The sequence below is a fragment of the Lynx canadensis genome, chromosome A1, assembly GCF_007474595.2.
Source record: "Lynx canadensis isolate LIC74 chromosome A1, mLynCan4.pri.v2, whole genome shotgun sequence".
NCBI lineage: Eukaryota > Metazoa > Chordata > Mammalia > Carnivora > Felidae > Lynx > Lynx canadensis.
In genome coordinates this window covers 228,412,240-228,437,406 of record NC_044303.2, presented here as the reverse complement: position 1 = coordinate 228,437,406, position 25,167 = coordinate 228,412,240, and the positions used below count along the sequence as shown (strand labels likewise).

General features: G+C 48.0%; 1 protein-coding gene across 1 annotated transcript in view; it reads left to right on the top strand.

Moving 5' to 3' along the window:
• TRIO (trio Rho guanine nucleotide exchange factor) overlaps positions 1 to 25,167 on the top strand; it is a 354,997-nt gene that overhangs the window by 292,162 nt on the left and 37,668 nt on the right. The window contains exons 35-37 of the mRNA XM_030332423.1: positions 19,454 to 19,746; positions 21,148 to 21,318; positions 23,819 to 23,914. Coding sequence (XP_030188283.1) covers positions 19,454 to 19,746; positions 21,148 to 21,318; positions 23,819 to 23,914 — 560 coding nt within the window. The remainder of the gene's footprint in view (positions 1 to 19,453; positions 19,747 to 21,147; positions 21,319 to 23,818; positions 23,915 to 25,167) is intronic.

Here is a 25,167-nt window from a genome sequence, read left to right as displayed (position 1 = left end):
CCGTGCCCACCAAGCGTTTCTGCCCGCAGGCTGCCGGGGCCACCCTGGGTCTTTCTCACGTGAACTTGGTTCAGACTCGTACCACAAATCCCGGTCACACCACCAAGGCAGGAATCGGCCTTGGAGTGCAAAACCTACTTCCAGGAAGCTTTTGCCCCACGGTCGGGGTTCTCTCCCCACTTTGCCTCGGCACTCTTCACTGATGTCGGCATTTCAGTTGGTTCCATGCCTGTGGATCCAGAGAGTTAGATCATCACTCCTTCCGGGTAAGGGTCAGGCAGCACCTTCACATCATATAATTTATCTTTACGTACTTTATAAAGTGCCACGTTACTAGTAAACACTACGATAACCTCACACTTTCACACATGGAAGGGGGGATGGAAGCCTGCCTGCCTTTATTCCCCGTTTCCCTCTGTGTTACATCTCTCTCACACATGTGAACTTGACATTTTGAAGAAGGCAATTCCTGGGGAAATTTCACACATGTCTCAGCCAAAATTGTAGTATTCATTTTTAAGTATCATCCCCTTCCTCTTGCTAGAGAACATAATATTACCCATAATCATTTTCCCTGACAGCTTTTTTTCTTTTTTTTCTTTTTTTTTTTTTTTTTACTTTTTAAAATTAATAGCCCTTGCTTGGCAGTCTATATTTTTGGAAAGGGACAAAGTAAAATATTTAATAAAGGTTGTAGTAAATGAAACCTTAGAATGTCAATTAACTTGATTTCCTTTAGGACATAATTTTTACTGCCTTTTTTTTTTCTTTTTCTTCTGCCAATAAGAGAGAAGATTATTTATTCAGTAATAAAGTTTACTTGCATAAAAAGTGCTCTGTGCAGATTTCCGCCTCTTGCTTGGTCCTGGCCTGAGTACGCCATCTGGATCTATCACGGGACCGTTTATAGGGAAAAACAAACTTAGGCTTTGCTTTTGGTCTTTTAAGAAGAACAGGAGGCAAATCCTACTTCGTGGCAGTTTGTTTTAGGGAGGTGTTACAAGTACTCCAGACAGCTTTCTTCGGGTGCGATGGGTTTATGCTTTTTTTGTAGTTGTGAATTGTATTAAACTGAGAAAGAAACTAGAAGTCTATGCTGTTTTCACATTTTATACTTTGAGAATTTTTTGAACTCACTTCACAACTAGTGTGGGTGGTGGCAGAGAGAGAATACAAGTTGAACTTCCAACTGGGGAACTAAAAAGACAACATTTTTTCTTAGCAAAGCATTAAAACAACACAGAATCATCTGTACTGTTAGGTTAGATAAAACAGGGATAGGAGAATTACTAATAACTCAGGAGGGTAGTGCCTGGTTTTAAGTGTCGGCTTCAACAAATAACACCCCTTCAGAAAATGTTTAAGTAACAGAGAGCCACATTACAGTTTTAGAGTGTATGAAAGAATATTCCAGGTGACTGCCTCAGAGCAGGAGATGGGCCATCACAGTTGGGAGAGCACCGTGCTGGCCTCTCAGATGAATGAGGAACAGGAGCGCGAGTACTCTCACACAGGAGTCGGACAGTCAGACTTCATGGTGGTTAAACGGTGGAATATCGCCTACGAAGCCATTGTGCTGTGGGAGACAAGGGAGAGAACCCGTGAGAACCTTCAAATAAAGAGTAAGAATTTATGTAGGCTAAAGAAAATATCCCGTTTCCGAAAAGGACAAAAATGAGCTTTTAAGATGCTTCGCTAAAAATGCCTTTACGAATCACGAGTAAAGGTATTTATTTTCACTTGTATGGCTGCTGCCTGTAAGGAAGAGGGAAGCTATGTTTCTAATAAGCGAGGAGTGGCATTTTAGCCCAGTGATGTAACCGGTTGGCTGTAGACCGAATTGCGTGTCTTTTGGTTATCAAGTCACATCAGGAGGCACTATTTATTGTATGTCTCCGAGAAGACCTCCATCCAAACCTACACAAAGCCCAAGTCAGGAAGCCTGGCGTGGGGAGGGCGTCCGTCACTTGGCATTTCAGTGAGTGAGGAAATCACAGCTCTGGCCGCTGGAGGAGAGCAGAAACATCTGGCTCACGGCGCGCCCTCAGAATTTCCTTGAGCTCCAATTAGAGTCACTGTGGTAGAATGTAATCCGCAGCGTCTGGATATTCCCACATGTGAGACCCAACTGTAAAGCGGCGCTCAGAGGCGAGGCAGAGGGAGCGGCCGGCCACGGGAGAGGAGCTGCGCCCGCCGGCCACGGCTGGGCCCCCGGGGCCGCGCGGTCCCTGCCCGCCAGCCTGCCCCCCCCCCCCCCCCGCTCAGGTCCCGGCCCGCCTCGCCTGCCCCCCCCCCCCCCCCCCAGTGCCTGCCGAGCCGTTTGCCGGCTTTGGGAGAGAGTGGGTGCCTCCGGCTGCTGGCCGGGATAGGCAGGGCGGGAGCCCTGAGCCTGCAGCCTCGAGTCCGCCCGGCACCCACCATGCCGAACGGAATGAAGCCGGTGGACGCGCTGGACTCGCTGCCCTCCGTCAGCTCGGCCTACGGCAGCGGCGGGCCGCCCGGCACCTGCAAGTACTGGATCCTCGACCTAGGTACGCACGCTTGCCGTGCACGCCCCTCCAGCCCGCTCCCCCGGCTGTGTTCTCTCGGGTGGCTGCCGGGGCGATGGCTGCACGCTTCGAGACGGCAGTGTGTTGTGCTTTAACGCTGGCCTGTGCTATCGGCGGCCCGCCTGGGAGAGGGGGGCTCTCGGAACGGGACGAGAAGCGCTCGTGTTGATTGATTGCGCGGCTGGGGGCATTCTTAATACCTGGGAACTGCTGTTGCTTAGCCTTTCTTTCTTGTAAACGGCATGTAAACGGCCTAAAGGGATCTGTGCCACACACCTTCTTATGATCTGAGTTGGTCTCGGGTCTGTTTCAGGTTTAATTGCGGGGTGGGGGAGGGGTTCAGACCATTCAAGAAAACAGCAGTGTCCTGCATTCGTGTTTTGATTCTCTGGTTCCCTGTCTTAAGAACCGCAGCCATGTAATAAGACAATGTAAAGTTAGGGGAAGGGACGCTCCAGCCACCACCAGTGTATTTCAAGGGAGTGCGTGTGCCAGGCTTTGGCTTTGCACACAGAACCAGAGTTAAGACCAGGAAACATGACTGCAAAGGTCATTTGAGAAGTCGATGAGCTCCATGTTGAGGAAAAGGCAACAGGATACGAAAGAATGGAGTGAGGGTGGGGAGTGAGGTCTGTGGGTCTCCGCAGAACAGCCGCCCTGCAGTGCTCCAGAGGAGGCTGGCTTCCCAGCAGCAGCTTGCACCATCTGTCCGGACCGTACAGCCACTAAATGAGTTTCTCACTAGGCCGTCTCTGGCTCACAGGCAGGGATGACTTCTAGCAGGATTTTGAGCCTGGCCTGGTACTCTTGCCGTTTGCCCCCCCCCCCCCTCAAACCATCCGTTATTCACATCTGTGCTTCGGAAGCGGGCCGCAAGAGGGACCAGCCAGGGGGATCTGGTGAGACCTTCTGGGCACTTCCAGAGCTTATTATGAGCTCAAGAGAGAAGGGATGAGGTGGAGGAACCCACCAGAGAAGGAGAGGTCAGAGGAAGGAGGAGGCAGAAAATGTGCCTTTAGCAACTCAGGGGAAGTGGCTCTGTTGACCGTTTGTTCACGAAATGCGAGGAAGACAGCAAAATTATCTGGTTAGAGATAAGTGTTGGCTGCATGAATAGTGAATTTGTTGGTATAAACGTTAGTTTTTTATCAATATTCTGTGTATTTTTTGTTCACAAAGCTATCAAGACATTTTTAAGTCATGAACCATAACTTTTATCATATTTATATTAATTACATTGTTTGAGAATGGCCTTCCTCTCTAGAGGTGTCTGGGTCAGACAGGTCCCTTGTGACACCGTGCACTAGGAATTCTGCACCAGGCGGATGAAAGTAGATGATCCATGAGATCTCTTCACTGAAAATAATAACATCTGGGCAGAAAAAAATCAAGTCTGATTTGAAGCCTGAGCCATTCAATAGCTCTGGGCCTTGAGAAAACTACCTTATGTCTCTGAACGTCAGGGTTTTTTTGTCTGTAAAATGGGAATAACAGTAGAGCACTCTTCTCAATGTATCATACACCTCCCCAAAGCTTGGGCCAAAATATTTTAATGAGCAGTTTTGCTAAGAGGTAATGGATTTTAAGAAGACAGCATTGTCTTTGTGGAGAGAATTTGAATCCTAGCGTTATTTTAGCTCTTTAGAAACTTCTGAAGAGACATTACTTAACTTTTAAATACTGGAGGATAGTTATGCTATCATATTTTTCATTTCCCCGAGGCATATTTTTGTTCTGGCAGTCCTCAGACTATCATGGAAAGTCTAGGTGATGTTATCCAAGCTGTAACCACACAGCTAACACAAATTTGGAAGCAAATTGACATCCACTGGAATTTTCATGGGGAAAAAAAAATCTAATCTCCACAGTAAAGGATAGATGAGAGAAAGCAAAACTGTAGTTAATAATTTTTTTTTGAGAGACATGACTGTCCATCTCCAAACCTTCATAGCAATTCCAAGACCAGTTCCAAGTTCCTGAATGTCATGTTATATCAGAATGGTATTTTAATACATTCTGATTCTACTTACTTAATTGATTATGTGGAGATAGATGTACATCAGATTGAAAAGGAAAAATGATTTTGAGTAATATCCAAGAAATAAATCCCAAAATAACTTTAAAATGCCCAGCAAATCATAGAAAGTGATTGCAAGGCTTTTATTTAGACCCCCAAGCAATCTGGGAGTTCGTTTGTTGGAGAGTACCTTGGGAAAAGGCTGTTTTTCTGCTTTCTGACATATTCACTAAAGCATTCTCCTTCAAACGTGAATTAGTCTTGCTTGGAACAATCTTCACGAAAGCCCGTTTTATGTGCAGCCCTTGCCATTACCAATAACTGACACAGCCATGAGCCTGGAGAGCTTTACTCCTAAGCAATTGTTAGGAAAAGAACTCAGGTTTTAGGTAAGGTCAAGAACCATAAGTTATGTTTTAAGAGGGTTTCAGTGGGAGAGCCCAGTTACACTGATAAGATAGTGGAACTATTGAATTTGTTCACATTCTGAAATAAGTATATCCTTTTATAGGACACATGGAATCTATTCCAGTGCTGTACATATTCTCCTAAGGAAAAGCATAATGTAGTGATCCTCCTTAACATTAAACAGATGCACACACAGAGGAGTGTGCCTTATCGTTCTCCTTGAACTCGCTTCACATCTTCTGTGTCTTTTTTGATGAGTGTGGATTCTCACCAATGCAATTAAAGGAAAACATTTCAAAGGCTAAATGTAGGGAAGACGTTTCTTTGCCGAAACACGTCATATGCACCTGTTCTGACAGTATGCATCGTGTCAGAGATGCGCGTGCACAGGACATTCCGCTTCCTGTGAGTAAAGGAAAACCACCAAAGTGCTCTTAGCACAGCGTCGTATTGTTTCAGCTATGAAGGCCTTTTCACACAAGTTACGGTGCAAACTAAATTCTAGCTCAAATCTGTTTTGCTCTTTAAGTATTTTTAAATGAGTCAGAGTTTATGACAGGATATGCATGATAATACAATGGGAATAGTGTGTTGCTGTAGAAGTCAGGCCACCAGTGTTCCTGTGCTTGCTGACCCTGCCAGTGTGACCTCCACTAACTCCTTGTTAATCACACTCACCTGCAGCTTCTCACCTGTGCGTACGCATGCCCGCGCGTGCGCACACACACACACACACACACACACACACACACACACACACAGCATCTGCTTGCCGCTGCTGTGTTTGTGTTCTCCGAAAACTACATTAAAGGTAATTTTTTCTTGTAAGCAAACTGCAGTTTTTAAATAATTTTGTTTTCTCACTTTTGACTAATAAAAGATATATTTGTCACTCTGAACTTACAGTGACAGTTTTGAGAAAAATCAAAAACAGTGTGAACACACTGAATTTATGTATATTTCCAACCAAAGTACAAAGAAACTTAAAATTATCTGGCTTTATTTAGGAGGAACATGAAATTTTGAAGTATTAAAATTTTGAAGTTCATAAAATGGACTGAAAATTTCCTCAAAACCCAAAAATTTCCTCTGAGCCCTCGGACAGAACGGCCTTTCGTTGCTCTGGAATCCTTTCTTCTCTCTAGACAAGAAGCAGGCCTCTGCCCTTCGGCTCTGCTCCCTCTCTGGTATGTGCTCTTTCTAAGCATATTTCTTCAGCTAGACTTCAGGATGAACACAAATTTATGGCTCTTATGCTGAAGAATTTCCTCCAGGTGCTCGAAGTTAGCCTTGTGGTGAGCAAGCAAATCCATAAACCCCGGATAGCCTGCCTGAGAGCGTGGGGGTAAATGAGCCTCGGAATGAGTCCATGGGGGCTCCCCTCACTTCCTCTCCCGTCTCTGAGGACTGGCTGGGGGTGTGGGGGGAGGAGCCACAGCCCAGATGCTCCTGGTGAGTTTTTACAGTTCTCCCAGAAAACCATGCAGGACTCCACAGTATACGGCCCCAAAATACATAGTTTCTCTGAAACTGTATGCTAACTGTAAAATCGAAAAGAAGACAATGTACAAAGGAGCAGCAGAGGGGGAAATAGCACAGGCAAGTGCAGATTATGTTTGAACACATTTTCTTCTAGTCTTTATATATGCAAACTGATGCCTATTTTACTTATACTTCTAAAACTTACTGTAAGAAATTGTGTCACTCCCATCCATTGTCCATTTTCTCAAATGCGTAGTTGAAGAAACTTTCTGTTGTTATATCTTGTTAAAATTAAGAACAGTTCACACTGTCACGGAAACACGTAGACCCGGCAGCTTGAAAAGACGAGAGTTATTCTCGTGTCCAAAGACGCAGTCCTAAGGCAAGCCTCCCTCCCCTCCCCCCCCCCCACCCCACCACCCTCTCTCATCTCTGAAAGTGGACGGATTATTGTAAGAAGTGGCCCGGTGGCCCATGTGAATAAGGGAGTCTTTAAGAACAAGAAGGAGTGTGCTTATTGTGACGTGGAACTAAAAGCTGAATGTTTTCCTTTTGTCTCTCCCCAGCTAACAAGAAAGCCAGCACATAGCGCTCCCCCAGCCGCCCTCCGCCCCTGCCCCCCACGCGGGGCGTCTGCTCACTTCCTACTGTGGCTTCCCTCCCGGGCTGTGGCAGTGCCATTCTGTCACACGGGGCATTAATTAAAGCCAAGGACCGGGTTTGTGCCATTAATTGGTGCTCATAGCAGAGGCGTTCTTTTCCTTGCCTTTGTCTCCCTGCCTGCTTTTGTTCCCTCCTGGAAAGACTCCAGGCCTCCCTTCCTTCCTTCCTTCTTTCTCAATGCACTCGCTCGGCTGCCCCGAGTAACCGCACAGGAGGCCCCGGGATTCTTAGAGAGCTGCCCTGTCCCAAGGCACGTCGGAGATCGGGATCTCACCTCCAGTGTTGGACCCGTGAACAACTCCACAAACAGTTGCCCTGACCCTCTTTCCTTTGTGTTTTTGGCCTTTTGTCCTTGTTTGGGGATGTGATATCCTAGAAAGGGAGTGGGCAGTTTTCAAGAAATTACAGACTCATCATTTGAGAAATCAAATTCAGGTCCATTCAGTTCTTGTAGGGGGCAGGGGGCGATGTCATAAAATCAGACTAAAAGTTTGGGATCGCAACCCTTAACGCTTTGTGTTCTTGGAGTGGGCTGTAACCGTGCGCACACAGGCACACCTTGGACTTTTTGCCTCCTCAGCTGCAGTTAACATTTTAATCCCGTTTTTCAATGCCTCGCCTTAACTTAGAGCCTCATGTCGCCTTTGGGAGAGGTATTCCTGAAATATAATTGTGAACGGGATTCCTAACTGGCTAGGGCTTTCTGTGTTCTTTATTTTTGAACCCAACAACCAGGGACCCTAAAATATAACGCACTAGATATTTGCTTTGTGGTTTGTGGGGGAGGGGGGACCATCCCTTTCCTCATTCTCCACAGCTGGAACTCTTTCCAAACTAATATCCACCCCTTGAGACTGAAGCTTCAGCAAACCTGCTGCGTCGAGGACGTGGAGAGTGATGGTGTTTGGCAGGCTCGCTGCAGAGCGTTCCAAGGCCCTGGTCGTTTCGCCCTTAATGCCATGTAAAAATTAGCGTACGGTTATGCAGAATGAGTCATGTGGCTCTACGAAAACAAGTTTGCGTGGTTTATCGTGTATTTTGGCCAGCTCTGTTCTTAGGCAATTCATACGTTTTCTAGAGTGCATGAAACAGGCTTTTGCATGTTGGCATGCTGGATGTGGTCTTAATTAAAAATAAAAAATTTGTGCATGAATGAGGAGAGATCTGTCACCACCTGAAACAAATCAATCATGTAGTTTAAACCACTGACTACAGAATGTTCTCTTAAAACCATTTTGCGTGGGAGTGTCTTCATGTATGTCCTGCTTCATTTAGAGGCATTTTCAACTTTAAGGAAATCTACACATCGCCCCCCTAAAAAATCTTTGATCTCTTCTTTAAGAAGATACCCCGACTTATGTCATTTTTTTCCCAACAAGTAGTAAGAAGATGTTAAACAAAAGCATAAATATTCATCGCGAAGAATACGGTTCAAATGTAAGCCTCCTACAAATAAGATGAAATGTTTTACTGCTAACACTTTGTGTTTAATATCAGGAACAGTTATGCCCACAGGTTAAACATTTCATGTTTCTTAGCAGTCTTAGAACCTCTGAAAGGCAGAATCAGACGAAGAGAATGTTATGTGAGCCTCACAGGATTGCTTATTCCCCCCAAATTAGCTTTCTGTTCCCTTAAATGATGATTATCTATTCAGGGCTATAATAAATGCTGTATTGCCCTGGGAATAGCTTCCCAAATAAAGAAATTAAGACTCAAGAACCCGTTATTTTATCACAGAAAAAAACTCATTTTCCCTAAGTCAGCGGTATACTAAATACTAAGGAATCTGGTAAACACACAGTATTTGTTTCTATAATAATGTTTTCCTTGTGTAAGTGACGTTAATCGTAAGTAAGTTTGTGAAAAGAACAGCCATTTGACTTTTTGGGAACACAGACGGTCTCAGCTTCTGAAGAAGCCAAGCAGGAGGATACAGGAGCATTCGGAAGAGTTCTGTTCCTGAGCTTGGAAGCAGACGAGGGCAGCGCGCCCCAGGAGGTCATTGCTCCCCTACACGGCGGTTCCCTGGGGGGGCTGCACAGCCACACGCAGCGCCCTGCCCTGCAGAGCCTGGTCTGGGGCTCACACCTTTCGTTCCCCCGTGTAGGAGAGAGCAGTCGGACCACGCGAGGTGTCACCTCCACTGTCCAGGACTTCACGTGGGGCTGCGCGGTGGGGCCGCTCCGTGTCTGGAGAACTTTCCACGTGAGCACTGATGCTGTGAGCACTGATGCTGCCCCACCTCTCATTCCCATTTCCCAGCCGGTGTGGCTGGAGAGCCATGGAGCCCTAAGCAGGAGTGTAGGGGCCGAGCTGGAGGGTGTCTGAAAACTCTGGGAGACGTAAATGTCTGCGGTTGCAGGATTTGTGTGTGTGTTTCCGGTCTCATTTTTATGCAGTTTTTCAAAAAATGTCTTTCTTCCATCCAACAAAGATATCTTTAAACATCTGCTTTTGTCCTTGTGTAAAAGTCAGCCCAAATCCCCTCCCTGTCATCACTGGCAAGGTAGCTCCTTGGGGATTTCTTTTCCCTTTGTGACAGCTTAGGCTTTCTATTGCAGAAAAGCCTGCCTGTTCGTCTCCCAAAAACTCCATTTCAAGGGCTAACTCATGTAAAAGGCAAAGAAAATGGCCCTGTTACCCGGAGAAAGCAGGCGTATGGGCTGGAAGCTCTCCTCAAACAAAGCTAGCGTTTGTCCCGGGCAGAGGAGGCTCACGTGAAGAAGGAAGCCCCAACGTAAGAGCGGGGTTGAGAGAAGGAGACAAGAGCTCTGACGACATGGCTGTGTTCTCTGACGGGGTGGTTTGTGGCGCGTGGGTGTCTGCATCAGGCGAGCAGTCGACCCGACTCGCGTGTGCCTGGTCTCCCCCACCTCCCTGGAAAGGGGTGTCAGATCAGCAGGGCGCCCAGCGGCGTGAGGGGTTTCGTGTCGGCCCTGCGCCTCGACCGGGGGCTGGTCCACCTCTCATCCCTACACCACCCTCTCCCAGTGTTCCGGTCACAGGACGCGACAGCTGCCAAACTCCTCTTTTCCTGAAGGCCAACAGCCTGCTGATGAGCCGTCACCAGCCACAGACCTACTTGTACCCAGAGCATTTCTGACCCAGCACATGAGCCAGGGCCCATTTTGTTCAGGGTGTAGATAAGTCTGTTCACTCGATCCGTGTTAAATTCCTTACATTGATCCAGACTGGTCCGTCCTTTGAGTTATCCACCGTCGAAACTGACTCTCCCAGGGGCACCTGGGTGGCTCAGTCGGCTCAGTCATAATCCCAGGTTGTGGAATCAAGCCCCGTGTTGGGCTCCATGCTGAGCACGGAGTTAAGATTCTTGCTCTCTTTCCCTCTGCCCCTCCCCTACATGTGTGTGTGCTCTCTCTCAAAACAAAAACAAAAAAAAATACAAAAAAAACTTTGTGAGGTATTTTCAAATCTCCACTTTGGCAGTTTGTGATATCCTGTTCATCTGATTAGCCAAGCAAAGGATTATGCCATCTGCTTTCATTTTTATTTAATTTCTTCACATTTCCTTATTGGAAATTCAAGTGTTGAAATTCACGTGGAGAAAGATTTTTTTTTTTTAAATTTCCCACACGTGGAGAAAGATCTTTAAGATGAGATGCTTTCCTGACCAGAAATTCTGACAGGTTAGCATTCCCCTCACGAGAATGAATTTGAGAGGGAAAATGACGCTTGCAGTTTTGCATTTGTTGACATAGCCACATTTTCCAATGATTATGTAATGTTTGAAGTGTTTTCAGAACCCACACCAAGAATAAATAGCACTTGGCGATTTCTCTGTGAGCCAAAGGAGCAAGTTTGCACGTGTGACTTCCGTTTGCACGTTTGTCTGGTGAGACATTACGAGCCGTGTGTCCCTAATGCTCCTCGCGTTATGTGGTGGTGAAAAGGCCCTGTCTCTTCACGACGTGGCCCCCTAAGCACACAGCAGGGTAATCGCCCTGTTTGTGCACACCCTCGCTTTCAACCTCCGCCGAGAGACAAGGTAGAGCGAGTGTTTCTGTTTGAGTACGGTGCTTTCTAGGCGAGTCGGTTTTCATGGGTGCCAGTGATTACATTGTGTTCTTCCACTCGGTCCCCCGAGGTTGGGGGGGATGCTAGTGAACCCTGGTGTGAGTTCACGGGAGGGGCTGCTCCGGGAACAGCGAATGTGCTGGTCACTTTTGTGCGTTTTCTCAGGCAGCAAAGGACATGTGTGCTTTATTACAGCACGAGCTGTGGCCAGGCCGTGCTGGACCTCTGGTGGAATCTAGGGATCATTTTTAACAAACAACAGCAGCAACTTAGGAGTTTGATCTTTTCATGTTTTCAGTCTCTACTTCATACTGGAAAGCAAATTCAGAGCTCACGTGTTTGCGTTAAGGACCCCCCCTTGCACGTTTGCCTTTGATGCTCACGCCACATTTTTCATTCCTTACCATTCTGCAGACTCTAGTGCTCAGGCCTTCTGTCCAGCTTCCCACTTTTTCAAAAGGCTGTCTCCTGTGTCAACATGACTTCGTGTGACCGTTTGAGCCCTGGGACACCTGGACGTGGGCGTGTGCAGGAGAGGAGGTAACGGCCGATGGCGCTGACGATGTGGTGTCCTGTCGTGTTGCAGGCCTGGTGGATCTTTATTGACACTGGGGAGCAACTTAAGAATTGCAGGTTCAGAGATGGGCAGAGGCTGTGTAAGAACAACAGTAGGGTAACCGGAATGAGCAAGAAGTCCCTCAGGAAACGTTTCCAGGCACTCGCTCACTTAAGCTTGGAGACATGCTTGCTCCAGTATCTGAAGCACTGGAAGTAGAACCGCATCACTGGGCAGGTCGAGTTCCTCTTCGGTGCACAAAATTCCCCCCAAGTAACAGCCCAGCTTCACCTCGCTCATCATGGTTGTAAATTAACGGACTTAGCCCGTGGAGGTGGTTGTAGTCCCTGTGTAAAACGAAATGTAGACATGTATCTGGGAAAATAAATGCATAGATTCGCTCACTTTTTATGTGATCTTCAAGAGGATTTCTAGTACATTATGGCCTTTTTGTTTTTCTTCATCCCAAAGAGATGTCACCTCAATTCCAAAAGCAGGGAATTAAAAGCCAATTTGACAAGAGTAGAAATGACAGTCATTATTCAGAAAATTATGCTCTGGAATATTTGAACCCCAACCCAGTCAGCAACCAACTTACTCTTTGTTCCGTAAGTAATTTTCTACATCTGATTCTCACGTGTACGTTGCGACCTTCCTGGTATGGTACAAGAATTTCCTAAATTAAAATGTGATTTGCTGCATCGAATCCTTGACAAGACAGAGGTTTGAGAAACTGCCGGAGGCCAGGTGCACCTGATTAAACCCTGCCCAGTCTGTTCTAAAATAGTCCGATGGAATTACCATCAGACATTGAAAGCAGCTGCCCCAAAGTGTCCTTGAGTTATCTTTCCTGAGCACATAATCTTTCTCTAGCAATAGCTGCTAAATAAACATGCCTTTATGTCCTTATAAGTAGAATTGTAAATTAGCAGTTTGCCGTGGGAACGTGCCAAGCCGAGTTAGGCTTCCCCTGGTTAGCGTGTATATCGAGACATCACCGCATTGTTCGTTTGACACGGATCTTTGACCATGTACGGTGGACAGGAAGATGGGACTCCCTTCCTTCAAAACTAGCTAAAATTGTTGGGGGAGACCCTGAAAGAGAATTTGAAATGTGAGGTTGCAATTTACTGGAAGGTCTCCCAGCATTGACTGTGCACGTCTGCGTGGTGGTCGGGCCTCGTCAGATGTGACACGGCCGTCCGCGCGGGTCCTGTGTGCCTGTTTGGTTGACGTTATGTGGAGTGAGGGGTGCTGGTCTCTGCAGACGTGTGGTGCTGTGGTGGCGGCACACTGGCCCCCCGGAGTGACGGGGCCTTCACTGTCCTCGCGGTCCCTGCTTCCGGTGAGCGATCAGCCCAGCAGCCCGCTTCCCCCTGCTTGCTTCCGGGTCTTCTGCGATTTCTTTTTCTGTGCAAAAATACGAGTATTGCCTCCTGTTTGTGTCAGACTGTTAACATTACAAAGTCCGTGCTTGTTCCTTCCCCCCCAGCCGCCTGGTAAGGACTCACTGTCACTCCATAGTCAGACAGCTACAGGACTTGCACGGCGCCCAGCCCAGGACGTGATGGGCCCCGTTGCTTTTGAATGACCGTTGATCTGTAGAGAGCCCTCTTCAAGGTAAAGCCGGCTTTAAACTCTGGAGAGGCAGCATGAACAGAGCAGCAGACATCTCTGCCCTCCTGGAGCCATGTGCTGTGGGGACAGAAAAGGAAGAAAGGCAGGAAGGGAAAACAGGTTCCGGTGAAACGTCGTCGCGATCAGGGCCTGGCATGTCAGAGTCTGTGAACAGACACAATCAGCATCGTGCTCCTCACTCTGCGCGCTCACAGGCGCCCTGAGACTTGCCACCATTGCGAAATGGGGGGAGGGTTCAAATGAAATGTGATCCTTCTTAGTCTGCAACTAGCAGGATATGGTCCTTTTGCCTTTTTTTCTTACGTTAAAAAAAAAAGTGCTCTATGAATCACAGATGTCTCTAACTTAGTGACTGGGACGAGAAGGCGATTTATCTTCTCCCGACAGTCTCTGTGTTGTGTGTACTCGCACGGTAAGACTCCTTCCTGCAAGGGGCTGGAGTCAGCACTCCTGCTCTCCCTCCTTTCCTGAGCTTTTTTCCTTTTTTTAGGAAGAAATCTAGCGTGGACTTTGCGTGAACTCTGACTTTAGCAAAGAAGCCATCTATGTGGGCTTGGTCTCCCCCTCAAAATAAGAGGACATAAACTTGATTTCCTCTCTTAGGGCTTCAGGCAGATCACAAATGGCTTTCTCATGTATGCACTCGAGTGTCTTTTTAAAAGACTGATGTGCTGATAGTATCTCTTCCTGCTGCAATTTACTTTTTCTTCTTAATAAGGGACAAGTTGTTAAATGGAAAGAAAATGAACTAATCCATGTGGTTTGCTTCATCCATCCATCTCAAAATGATTTCGAGGATGTCCTGGTCACCGTGCCAGGCTTGTGATTACCAGGATGATTAACCCAAATCCCCATTTTCCGGGTACTCGCAGTTGCATAAATACAGTGTGGCAATAAGTCGCGTAGAACTACCAAGGAGTCCTGAAGAAGGTCGCCTCAGCCATCCTACATTTGCAAATAGCACTTTACCGTTTGTAAAGCTCATTCGTCCCATTGTTGCATGTAATCCAACAGTGGCCCTGTGAGATGAAATCCAGATGCCAGGATGTCAGTGTGGGGTCATGGCTGTTGAGGGGGAGAACCAGGCTGAGACTCAGACCCTTTGACAAGCCCACAGTTCCTTTTGCCACATAATTGATCCTCCGTCTGGAACTTGAATCAGTGGATTTTCCCCAAGCTAGAAGAATGCACATCCCCAGACAAGACATGATGTGACCGCAGCCGTTCTTGGAGGCAGGAAGGTTGGGGATGGGTGAAAAAGCAGTGGGACTGGGTGCTGAGTCTTTTTTTTTTTTTTTACTTCCCAGAAGTTAGGAATCGAGGGAAAGGCAAGAGACAGCAGCTGAAGATGGGAAACAGGAACAAATACAGTTTTCTTTGAGGGTCAGGTTAGTTTCCGCCGTATTTCTCTGTTCAGTGCAGTCCTGAATCCACTTTCTGCTCCCTGGTCCCCACCATGCACGATGGGTGCAGTTCACGTTCACACCACTCTCACCACGAGCTCCTGGGCCTGCCTCTGCCTTACAAGAAAGCCCCACGTAGGGCAGATCATTACAAGAATAGCCTCAATCTGCTGTGAATTACCAGCTTGCAAGTAAGTAATTGACAGACTGATGAATTTGACTAAAATTCGGTGGTACTTGTAGCTCATCTCGGAACTGAGGAGGGTCTACCACCAAGTCAGGACGTTGGTGGCATTTACTGTGGTCAACCTAAGTTAGCAGGCAGTGTGCTGAGTCGGGGAGGGAACCTGTAGCTGGTAATCGACTCACTCACCCATTTGTCATTTATTCAACACACACATATAAGCTCCCAGGATGTGCCACACATCCTGCCGGCAGCTGGGCACGTACTTGTAAACAAACCAGACTCAGCACCCACCCACGTGAAACCTGGAGTCTAAGGTCGAGGTTGGCTTCCTGTCTTGGCAGTTATCCAGCTGGGAGAGTACCGTCACGAAAGGGTTATACAGAGCTGGGACCATAGCCCTCCACCTGAGGATTACTCTTATTGGCCTGAGCCATCCACAGTGTAATCCGGCAGAAAGGTGAGGTTTTAGAGGAAGGGGGCCTGCCCGAGTGGTGTTTATACCTGGGCAGGACATGTTAGACTCAGCGTATCACAGCCACCGGGAACCCTTCTAGAAAAGGCACCTCTGTGCAGGCCAGTAATTTAAGATCTTCCCAAGGAGACCTTCTAAAGCCCTGTTGGTTGTGTGATTGACGCTTACCTTGTGCCCAGTAACGTTAGGGACCTTAGTTCCACTAGGTACCATTAAGACACATTGGTTAAAGTTGCAACAAAGCAGCTGGTCTAGTGGTCAAAGTGTGTTCCTCAGTTAACAACAACAACAACAAAATTAGCAGGACTCTATTCCATTCTATTAATGAATATATTAAGTTTCAATGATTTTTAAGTTTTTAAATTCCTAATTGTCACATTATGTCACAAGCAAGTAACGAGCATTTAAATGGAGCGTTTAATTCATTGATTTGGGTAGAAGTTTGTATAGTGTAAAGAAAGAAATACAATTTGTTGTGTTTTCGAAGAGTGTCAAGTAGCATGAAAAAGTGAGCGTTACTGTTAAAAGCAAAGTAGAAAGAGAAGGAATTTATTTTGCTTTTGATTTAGGGGTTTTTTTGCTTGTTTTTTATTTAATTGCTGATCACCAGAATTGTGGCCAGTGTATCAGACCTGCACTAGACAAAGTGTCTGCTCATCTTGGAGACAGGTGAAGAAATCTCCTTCTACATTTTCAGACTTCTAAAGTAAAATAGTTTTTTCAAGGTAAAATTTAAAATTTGACCTAAAAAATAAAATAAAGTAAAATAAAAACAAAATAAAATAAAATAAAACAAAACAAAACAAAACAAAACAAAATAAAATTTGACAAAATTGTACAGTCTCCAGGCTGGCTCGGTCAGTAGAGCATGCGACTCTTGATCTCGGGGTTGGGAGTTTAAGCCCCATGATGGGCATAGATCTTACTTAAAAACAACAACTGAAACAGTGCTGCTTAAAATGCAACAAAACTTTCTCCTTAGTTCGTAGTGGCTGCCAGATTTTTCTAAGTCCTAAATATTCCAGTAAAGTGAAACAGTGTCATTAAGTGATTTGATAAAGAGCAGCCCAGGAAGAGAATGGCTGTTCCCTTAGAAACAGCAGTTCATCTGTAACCGGTGAGCTCCGGCCTTGGGCAGCTCTGCCTCCTTCCGGGTCTGGGATGGAACGTTCAGGCCACGGCCACGTTTATAACGCGTGACCTGCCAGGTGAGGAGGAAGTCTCTTTTGAACCTATTTCCCAAAGTGCAGCGAACCAAACGCTCTGCAGCTGAGCCCACAGGGAGAGGCTAGCTCCTTTGCAGGCAAGGCTAGAATGCCCTGGGAAGTATCCGGGCAGAGCCAGCCGCGTCCCACAAAGCGTTATTGATGGGCTGCAGTTCATGCCCTCGTGCCTCCAAAGGCCGGCTGGGGCTGCTGACCAGAGGAGAGGTCTTTGTGCTGCAGGGCCTGCCCCGAGTCCCTGCCCACCACTGCCCACGCCCATCTAAGTGCCCTCCCGCTTCTCAGTGACCCTGCAGGCTCTGGTGAACAAAGACTGTGTCAGGGTAACAGCGGGCGTCCCCTTTTCAGTAAGGATTCATGCTGTGTGCTACACTGCTCCCGTGCCACACTCCCCCAGATTCTCACTTGTAGGCACAAGAACACGTGTGAGGTTCATTTGTTGGCTTAGCTGGTGCTCCTTGTTACTTGGAACGTGTGAGTATTCTGCTTATGAATGTCAAGACCTGTAATTGATTGGGTTTTATTGAAGTCAGAGGGCCTCTGTCTCTTTCCTGCCTCCCTCAATTCATACGAGGCACAGTGGGCCCCATCAGTGACACTTGTCGTAGGTTGGCCAGCCCCTGACGTCTCGCAGCCTCCGCCTGAGTGCCACCTCCATTGTCCTCTGTCTTGAGTTACCCGGCTGAGTGAATGTATGTGGAAGACGTGACTGCCCTTCACACGTGGGCTGTGAATCAGCTCGCTCTACTTCTTAGGGCTGGGGATTTCTGACACCTCCTTCAAGAAGCCTTCTGGGATCCGTCTACTCAATTCCCCTTCTTCCCAGCCTCTAACAGGATTTATACTCGCTTATAGTTCTGGCCTCATAGTTATGTGGTCCTGGAAAACACTACATGGCGGATCCCATGGGTGAAGGACGGTTCTATTCATCTTTGTCCAGTGGCACGTACAGGGCTTGGCTCTGAGTCCCAGCACACTAAAGGACTGTGAAGTGTCACCTGCTGTGGCTGACCCAGCATCTTGCTAATAAAATTAGTTGGAACTTAAAAAAAAAAACCTGCAGTTGAATAAATTGTCATTTGGCATGTGGATTACCCCAACCTCCCTCTTCTTTTTGTCCTTCTTGTTGTCTCTACGTGAAAGTTCCTGAGGCCAGGCACTGTGCTTCCCTGTTTGCCTTTATCCTGAATTGGCACCTGAGAAAATTTCTAGGAAGTACTTACTGTATGCTGTGTCCAGCTTAATGGTGTAATTCTCTCCTGCCTCTTTAGATGGTACCTGAGGAAAAGGAGAGATGTGGAAATATTGTAGTGACTTTCATTTTAAAATAAAGTTATAAACGAACGAATCTAGATCCACACATCTATGTGCACATACCCACACAGGGGAAAAGGTTTTTACTTGTCAACTGAATTCTGTATTGCTTAGTTTTGAACCAAAGTCTGGCTCTGAGAAAATCTAGATTTTTAAGAATGAGCGATCCTGCTTGAAATGTGTCATCTGTTTATGGAAGATTATACCCTCCACCCATGCAAGGCTTGGGCCAGGGAAGGAATGAGATGGCAATTAGACAGGGATCCGCCGTCTCGTCCAGGAGTCTGGAGCAGGAGTGGGAAACTACTGTTGACTCTCTCGCATATAATCACAGGATTGGGAGGGATTAACTCTCCTGCTTTGTAACTGCAGCCCATAATGTCTCCGGTGCCACCGAGGTAAACAAACGAATACAGGTGTCTGTGAAATAGTATCGTCTCAAAGAGTAATTTTAATATATTTTTCAGGCTTCAGAAGACTTAAGAAAATAACAAGCATAGTGAATGATCTTCTTCCTCATTCCATTTCTTAAGGTGTAAAGCATTTTACTCTGTTTCACTAGACTGACACCCTCAAGTCAGGTGCTCAGGAAAGGGCCAGGCAGTGTCCTGTCACCGGTTTTCAGTTTGTAAAGTCCTGCCTCATAACTGCTTGGATTTGGTGAGTGTCAGCTGTCTTCTAAGCTTTTTTTAGGTCTCTTTTTTTCTCCTGAAAAAACAATTCAGGGTCAACTCTCTTTAATTTTTGAGATCCAGTGAGAAGATTCACTCGGATACATTTTCTGCAAAGCATTGTTGGTTATTTGAGGAAGGCTTCCCCTCACATTTCTTTTAAAAATGTGCTGCTGGTATTTACTTGGACGAGAGAAGTCACTTCGAGTCCGAGAGAAAGACCCCCTGCGCCTGCATAGTTCCGGGGTCTGGCCCCAGGCCGGATCTCCCACCAGACCAGCCGGCATTACCCCCTTTCCCAGCTGCTGACTTCGCTCTTGACACAGCGTTCCAGATGGGTGTCATTTGTCCCAAAGTCTGACCAGGTCAGATCCATTCTGATGTGGGTACGTGCACACGTCCACGCTTTATTTACAGAGCCGTACTTTTTGTTCACTGGTAGTGAGTCAAACTGATGTCTTTATGCACCAGGATTAGTTCTTAGTTTCTTTCGAAATCTTCTTTCGTAGCTTGTGTTTATCAAGAAAGTGGGTGAACGTGGTTTTAAAGACCACCTGTGTGATGGTCTTCAGGGGATTGGTGACTTGGGGTTTTGGGGGGAACGGGACGTCCTGAGGAGAATCGTCTCTGGGAACAACTCAGGTTCAGTAAAGCTTTGAAAGGTGTGTGCGCGAGACAGCGGACCTTCCCTTCCCGCGTTTCCAGGCCGCAGGTAGGCGGCGGGCACAGCCGGGCGCCCGCCTGCAGGCGAACGCAGCCTGCGGGCAGCACGGCCGGAGGATCTGTCTGTAGGCCGTTCGGTCAAACCTGCCGTGTCTCTCTCACCCTTCAGACTCGCTGTCCGTCTCCAGTAACGATGCCAGCCCGCCCGCCTCCGTGGCCTCTCTCCAGCCCCACATGATGGGGGCCCAGAGCTCCCCGGGCCCCAAGCGCCCGGGCAACACGCTGCGCAAGTGGCTGACGAGCCCGGTGCGACGGCTGAGCAGCGGCAAGGCCGACGGGCACGTGAAGAAGCTGGCGCACAAGCACAAGAAGAGCCGGGAGGTCCGCAAGAGCGCCGATGCCGGCTCGCAGAAGGACTCGGACGACAGCGCAGCCACCCCGCAGGACGAGACGGTGGAAGAGGTCAGAGCCCCCCGGCCTTTCCCCTGGAGGCGTGGGGATGCTCGTTTGTCGTGGGAACACGCTCCTTCGGTTCCCTTTCCCGTGGGTCCCTGTGACCGTCAGCTCGTTCCATCCCCCGTTAGCAGACTGGATTCGGTGGGGACGGGCGGGCCCTGGCAGCTCCGTGTTGACCTGGTCGGGACCCACAGTGGCTCCCGAGAAGGAGCGCAGGGTTCCGAGCGTCCCCCCAGGCCTGCTCCAGCGGCAAGCAGGCGCCCTGCTGGCCCAGCCCGCCTGGCCCCGCTGCCACAGACAAGCCAGGAGGTGCCGCCCAAGCTGCGAAGGTGCAGGCCGTCCCCGAGCTCGGCCTAGACCACGGCCGCAGCGTTGCGCAGGCAGGGCCCCAGCTTCAGACGTTCAGGGGCCAGAGGGGTGTGAGTGTCCTCAGTTCATGCTTAGCATCTGTCCTCCCCAGCCGACACAGGGCGAGCTTACTTTGCTAACCAGTAAACACTGGATCGTTCCCACATCATTACAGATACACGGGTATCTGCCAGCCGGGAATTTTTCTAAGTTCCCTTTTCATTCAGGGGTGGGAGCTTTAAATTACACCGCAAGGAACAGAATCCCTTCGTGACCCCCAGGCTAGGCTGTCGGGCTGGTGGTGGCAGTGAGGGGCCCTCAGAGTTTTTAACTGAGGCCCGCCACCCCCAGCCCCACCCAGCTCCCTCAAAAAAAAGAAAAAGGCAGACAGATAGGATAAGATTCGTATCGTTTAATTTGTTTTGCAGACATGGGTTTTCTGCTGCTTTTTTTCCTGGGCATGTTCTGCCCTGGGTTTTCACTGCAGTAATGTGGTTTATTATGTCCTCATCTGTCTGTTTTCTACATCTGTGTCCTCTTAGTAGAAATAAAACTGACAACTTTTCTAAAAGTGAAAGCCGAGTAAAAGTAATGTGAGACTAAATTCAGATTCTTCCAGAGCATTTTGAACTGTATTAGTCTTCATGCCGTTATAGTTTCAGTGAATTTTATTCTAGCAAGTTATCAGAAACAAAATGGAAGTAGACGAGAGAAACCGAATGAGAGTTATTAAGGGTTCAGGCTTTTGAACTGGTCCCCGGGGAGGGGGTGGTGGTGGACGACGAGATGTGTTCAAAGCCTAACGGATAATGCTGGTGGTCTCTTCAGAAGACACGTGCGGGGGCCCTTCTCTGGTCCGAGTCTGCAAGCAAGGTAGCTGGTGTGCAGAAAGGGATGAGCAGTTCCCATCGGGGGTGGAAAGAACTTGCTCCTGATTTCTGTCCCCTCCGTTCCTGTGCCGGCCACACTTCCCCCAGTTCACCCTTTAGGGCTCTGTCTGTGACCTGATGTTGACAGTCGGGCCTGGAACGTGACGCGCGGACGCTGGTTTGATTTCAGAGGGGCCGGAACGAGGGCCTGAGCAGCGGCACACTCTCTAAGTCCTCCTCGTCGGGCATGCAGAGCTGCGGGGAGGAGGAAGGGGAGGAGGGCGCCGACGCCGTGCCCCTCCCCCCACCCATGGCCATCCAACAGCACAGCCTGCTGCAGCCGGATTCACAGGACGACAAGGTACGGGCCCCGCCACCTAGCACCAGCGTCACAGCAGGGCTGAGAACAGGCGGCGGGAAGCTGTGCGGCCTGTTTTCACCCCACACGTAGGAATACCAGAGTCAGTTTAGAGCAAGCAGTGGGCCAGCACGTGTCGTTTCTCCTACAGACACATTCACTGCATTTTTAATAGTGCTTCAGTAAGTGCTGCCTCTAAAGTAACTTTATTTTCTTTTTACCGTACTGACCAGTGTCCATGAGACAGGAGTCAGAGAAATCTCACGCAGTCTTGGGGTCGCAGCCCTGAATGAACACTAGGCCATCTTGCTCTCTCTGCTAGGTGTTTTTGCACACGGGCGTTGTTTCCAGATGACGTGGTGCTGCTGTCCAGTTGGTCTCCCCGGCATGCCTGCCGTTAGTGCCAAGGGTCACCTGGGGTGCAGGGATAGGTGCCAGGGTCTAGGAATCGGTTCACAACCCTGAGTCTCCTCTTCAGGTGTATGTGGAGGCTTCAAACCAATCTTGGGTTTTTTGTTTGTTTGATCAGTTCTTACCTGATCTACGACAACTTTGTGCATCCCAGGTGTAGAGCCCTAAAGTATCAAAATGGAAAGCTGGTAACTGGCTTGTACGTCCCCTTACGTTCTGGCCCCGGTGTGCTTCCCAAAACTGGCAGGTGTTGAAAACCATGCTATGAAGTCATCACCGGAGACCTTTTCTTTTTTGGCAGTAACGAAGTTTTCTGAGTAAAACAGATGTTTTCGTCATTTTCCCCCATTCTTCCTCTTTTTCCTTCCCTGACTCCCTCCTCCGTGCTAACACGGTCATTTGCTGGACTGCCTGTGTTTTATGATCTGGACTCTGCCCCAGCCCCGTGACCGACAAGTGTGAGGCCGAGGCCGACTACGCAGTCATAGCCTGGGCAGCCATCTCCCGCCTCCTCCCGCTTTGTGGCTCGGAGCGCGCGGTCAGGGCGCTGCGGGTCTTGGCTGAGGACGTGGCTTGGGTTGGAGTCTGGCGTTTGGGGGCATCTGAGGTGCTGGCCGCGTGCTGCGGGAGCTGAGGGGAGGTGACAGAGGACCTCGCCCCCTGCACAGAGTAGCCTCGGCAGGAAATGGGAATGCGTCACTTCTCAGACAATTCCTAAACTGCTTTGTGACATTCTAAGCGATACCTTCTTTTAAAGCACAGAACTGACATTTCTCAAATCTGATGGTTAGCCAAAGTGAGGTGGAGGGCCTGGTTGACTTGTTCCCCCAAGAAGAGTATTTTTCTCCATTTGGAGAGTGGATTGCACAGTGTACTTTGGTCTGCTAGAATCACGTATCAGTTGCTGCGTTACCTCATTGGGTTTTATCAGTAGCAGCTCTTCATTTGCAAAAGTCTGTAGTGATATTCCCAGCGAGTATATTACCTTGTGACTAATATCTTGTTTTGTTCTGTTTTCTCTTTTTGTAAACTTTCACTGCAGCATTATGTTGATTTGTGTTCTGTGTCTGTTTTGGCTCAGTTTCCTTACCTCTCCATTTGAATTTTTTTCTTCGTTTTCTTCACCCCATACTCCAGATTTCATTAGACCAAACCAACGTTTGTTTTGCAAAGCGCATACATGGATCCACATATGTAAAAGCCTTGCTGTGAATGTACAAACCCATATCTGTCTACTGTGAGAAATGCATCGTTAGGACAGCTAGCCGTGTGTCGCATGCTTCTCTGCTGTCCTTAATATGAAGCAAGGTTCATATTATACCCTCTTCTAGTCTCCGGTTAATTGATGGCACGAGTAATCTGCAAACACGCCGTGTTTGCTAATTACTGAAACTTGAATTCAGTAGTCCCTCCCTGAAATTCCTTAACTGTCACCCCCTGTACACCCTGATTCTAGCCGTAAATGGCATCTGGTAGCTTGTGAGGCCACAGATCTTCTGTACTCTGCACTAATCATTGGGGAAATGGATGGCACAGAAAATGGTGAGCTCGTCCCCCTCTGCCCTGTCTGGTCAGTGCACCCTGGTTCCTTTCCTTTTCTTTCTTGTTTCTTTCTTTTAACCCCATAAACACAGGAAAGCCATTTTTAGTACCCTGTTTTGTTTTCCGGGTTATTTAAGGATTCACTCATTAGAACTTAAGCCTTTCATTCTTCCGTTGATCAGATTCCGTACTTTTTTTTCTGCTTAGCCACTAGCCTTGCCGGCAGTTGCCAAAGTTATAGTAAGAATCTCCCCGTGCCCGGTCACCTCTTTTGAAAAACATTATGATGTTACATGACTGAGGATTAAAAACAGACTTTGTCTGCTTTCCACATGTATCCCAGACAGGTTTTATTTAATATTTCATGTCAGAATATTGTAAATTTAAAAGGATGACTTTAAATAAATGCAAACAAAGACAAACTTGTGGTCTTTTTGTCTGGACTTACTTTGAAAAAGAGCTTGAGCTTGCAGGAGAATTTACTGTCTGTCCGGTGACTAACGTGAGGCACTCCCCCTCCCCCCTTTCTTTTTCTTAACTTCTTCCGTAGGCCTCTTCCCGGTTATTAGTCCGGCCCACCAGCTCCGAAACGCCAAGTGCGGCCGAGCTCGTGAGTGCGATTGAAGAACTCGTGAAGAGCAAGATGGTAAGGTTTCCCAGACAGAGCGAGCCTGAGCTTTGGAAACCGCTCTCGGGGCTGCTGAATGTGCTTGGGGCGTGTTACACAGGTGGAGGCCCCAAGGCCACCCTCCCTTCTGACCACCCTGCAAATTTGGGGGTCCCCAACATCACCCTCAGGTTCAGTCATTGGCTTGGACGACTTCCAGAACTCAGAGAAGGCGTTGTACCCGCAGTTGTGGTTTATACTGTGAAAGGACAGATTCAAGTCAGCCAGGGAGGAGGTGACACGGGGCAGGGTGCAGCTGTGGTTCAGGGTTCAGGCTTCCAGCTGTCCCCTCCCGGTAGGGTCATGCAGAGTGCTGACATCTCCTGTCCTGACAGTGGTGTCTGACATCATTGCATGTCACACACGGAGAGTCTGGGCAGCCAGGGATGCTAACCCGAGCCCTGGTGTTCAGAGTGTTTATTTGAGCTCAGTCATGTACACAAGACTGACTGCTTGCGTGGCTCCCCTTTGTCCCCTGCCCCTCCAGAAATCAGGACCCCACGTGGCCCAAAGCCCCCAGCAAGAGTCATAACGGTTGGCATAGACGTTCTGTCTTGGCCCGAGGCCCCTCTGTAAACAAACATTCCTGTCAAGCAAGATATCCCAGGAGATTGGAGGTGCCTCCCAGGAGCCAAGATTATAATCCATTCCTGCACCCTCACTGATAGCAGTGCTAACACCATTACGGCTGTGGTCGGGTCGGGTCGGCCCCACTCGTCCACGGTGTGCCCAGGCTCAGTGGTACCCACAGATAGGTTGACAGTTTCTTTTGCTGTCTCTGAGGTCTTTCTTCCGGATTTACAGTGTACAGGAGAGAAAAGCGTGCATTATTATGTAAGGGCTTTATTTTCTGAGTGACCTCTGCATTTCCAGTTGGTCAACATGGATTTGTTTAATAAAAGCCCCAAAGTCAACAATACTGATTTGAAGTTAGATAGGTGTGCGTTGCTTCTAACTGATTCAAAGCAATTCTGTGTTTCTTCAGTTTTCCTATGAGATGGAAAAACCATTATTGGCAACAACATTTACATTACTATATCCTACAACTCCCGTAAAGTGACTTAACATCATTTAAACGTCACCTCTCTGAAAATAAAAGCCCCCAGCCTCTCTTACCAGTCCATCTTCCAGAGGTAACCACTGTGATCAGTTTGGTAGATTTCCCTGCAGACGTTTTCTCGGCAGGTGCACACATATGACGTTTAACATCATTTAAACGTCACCTCTCTGAA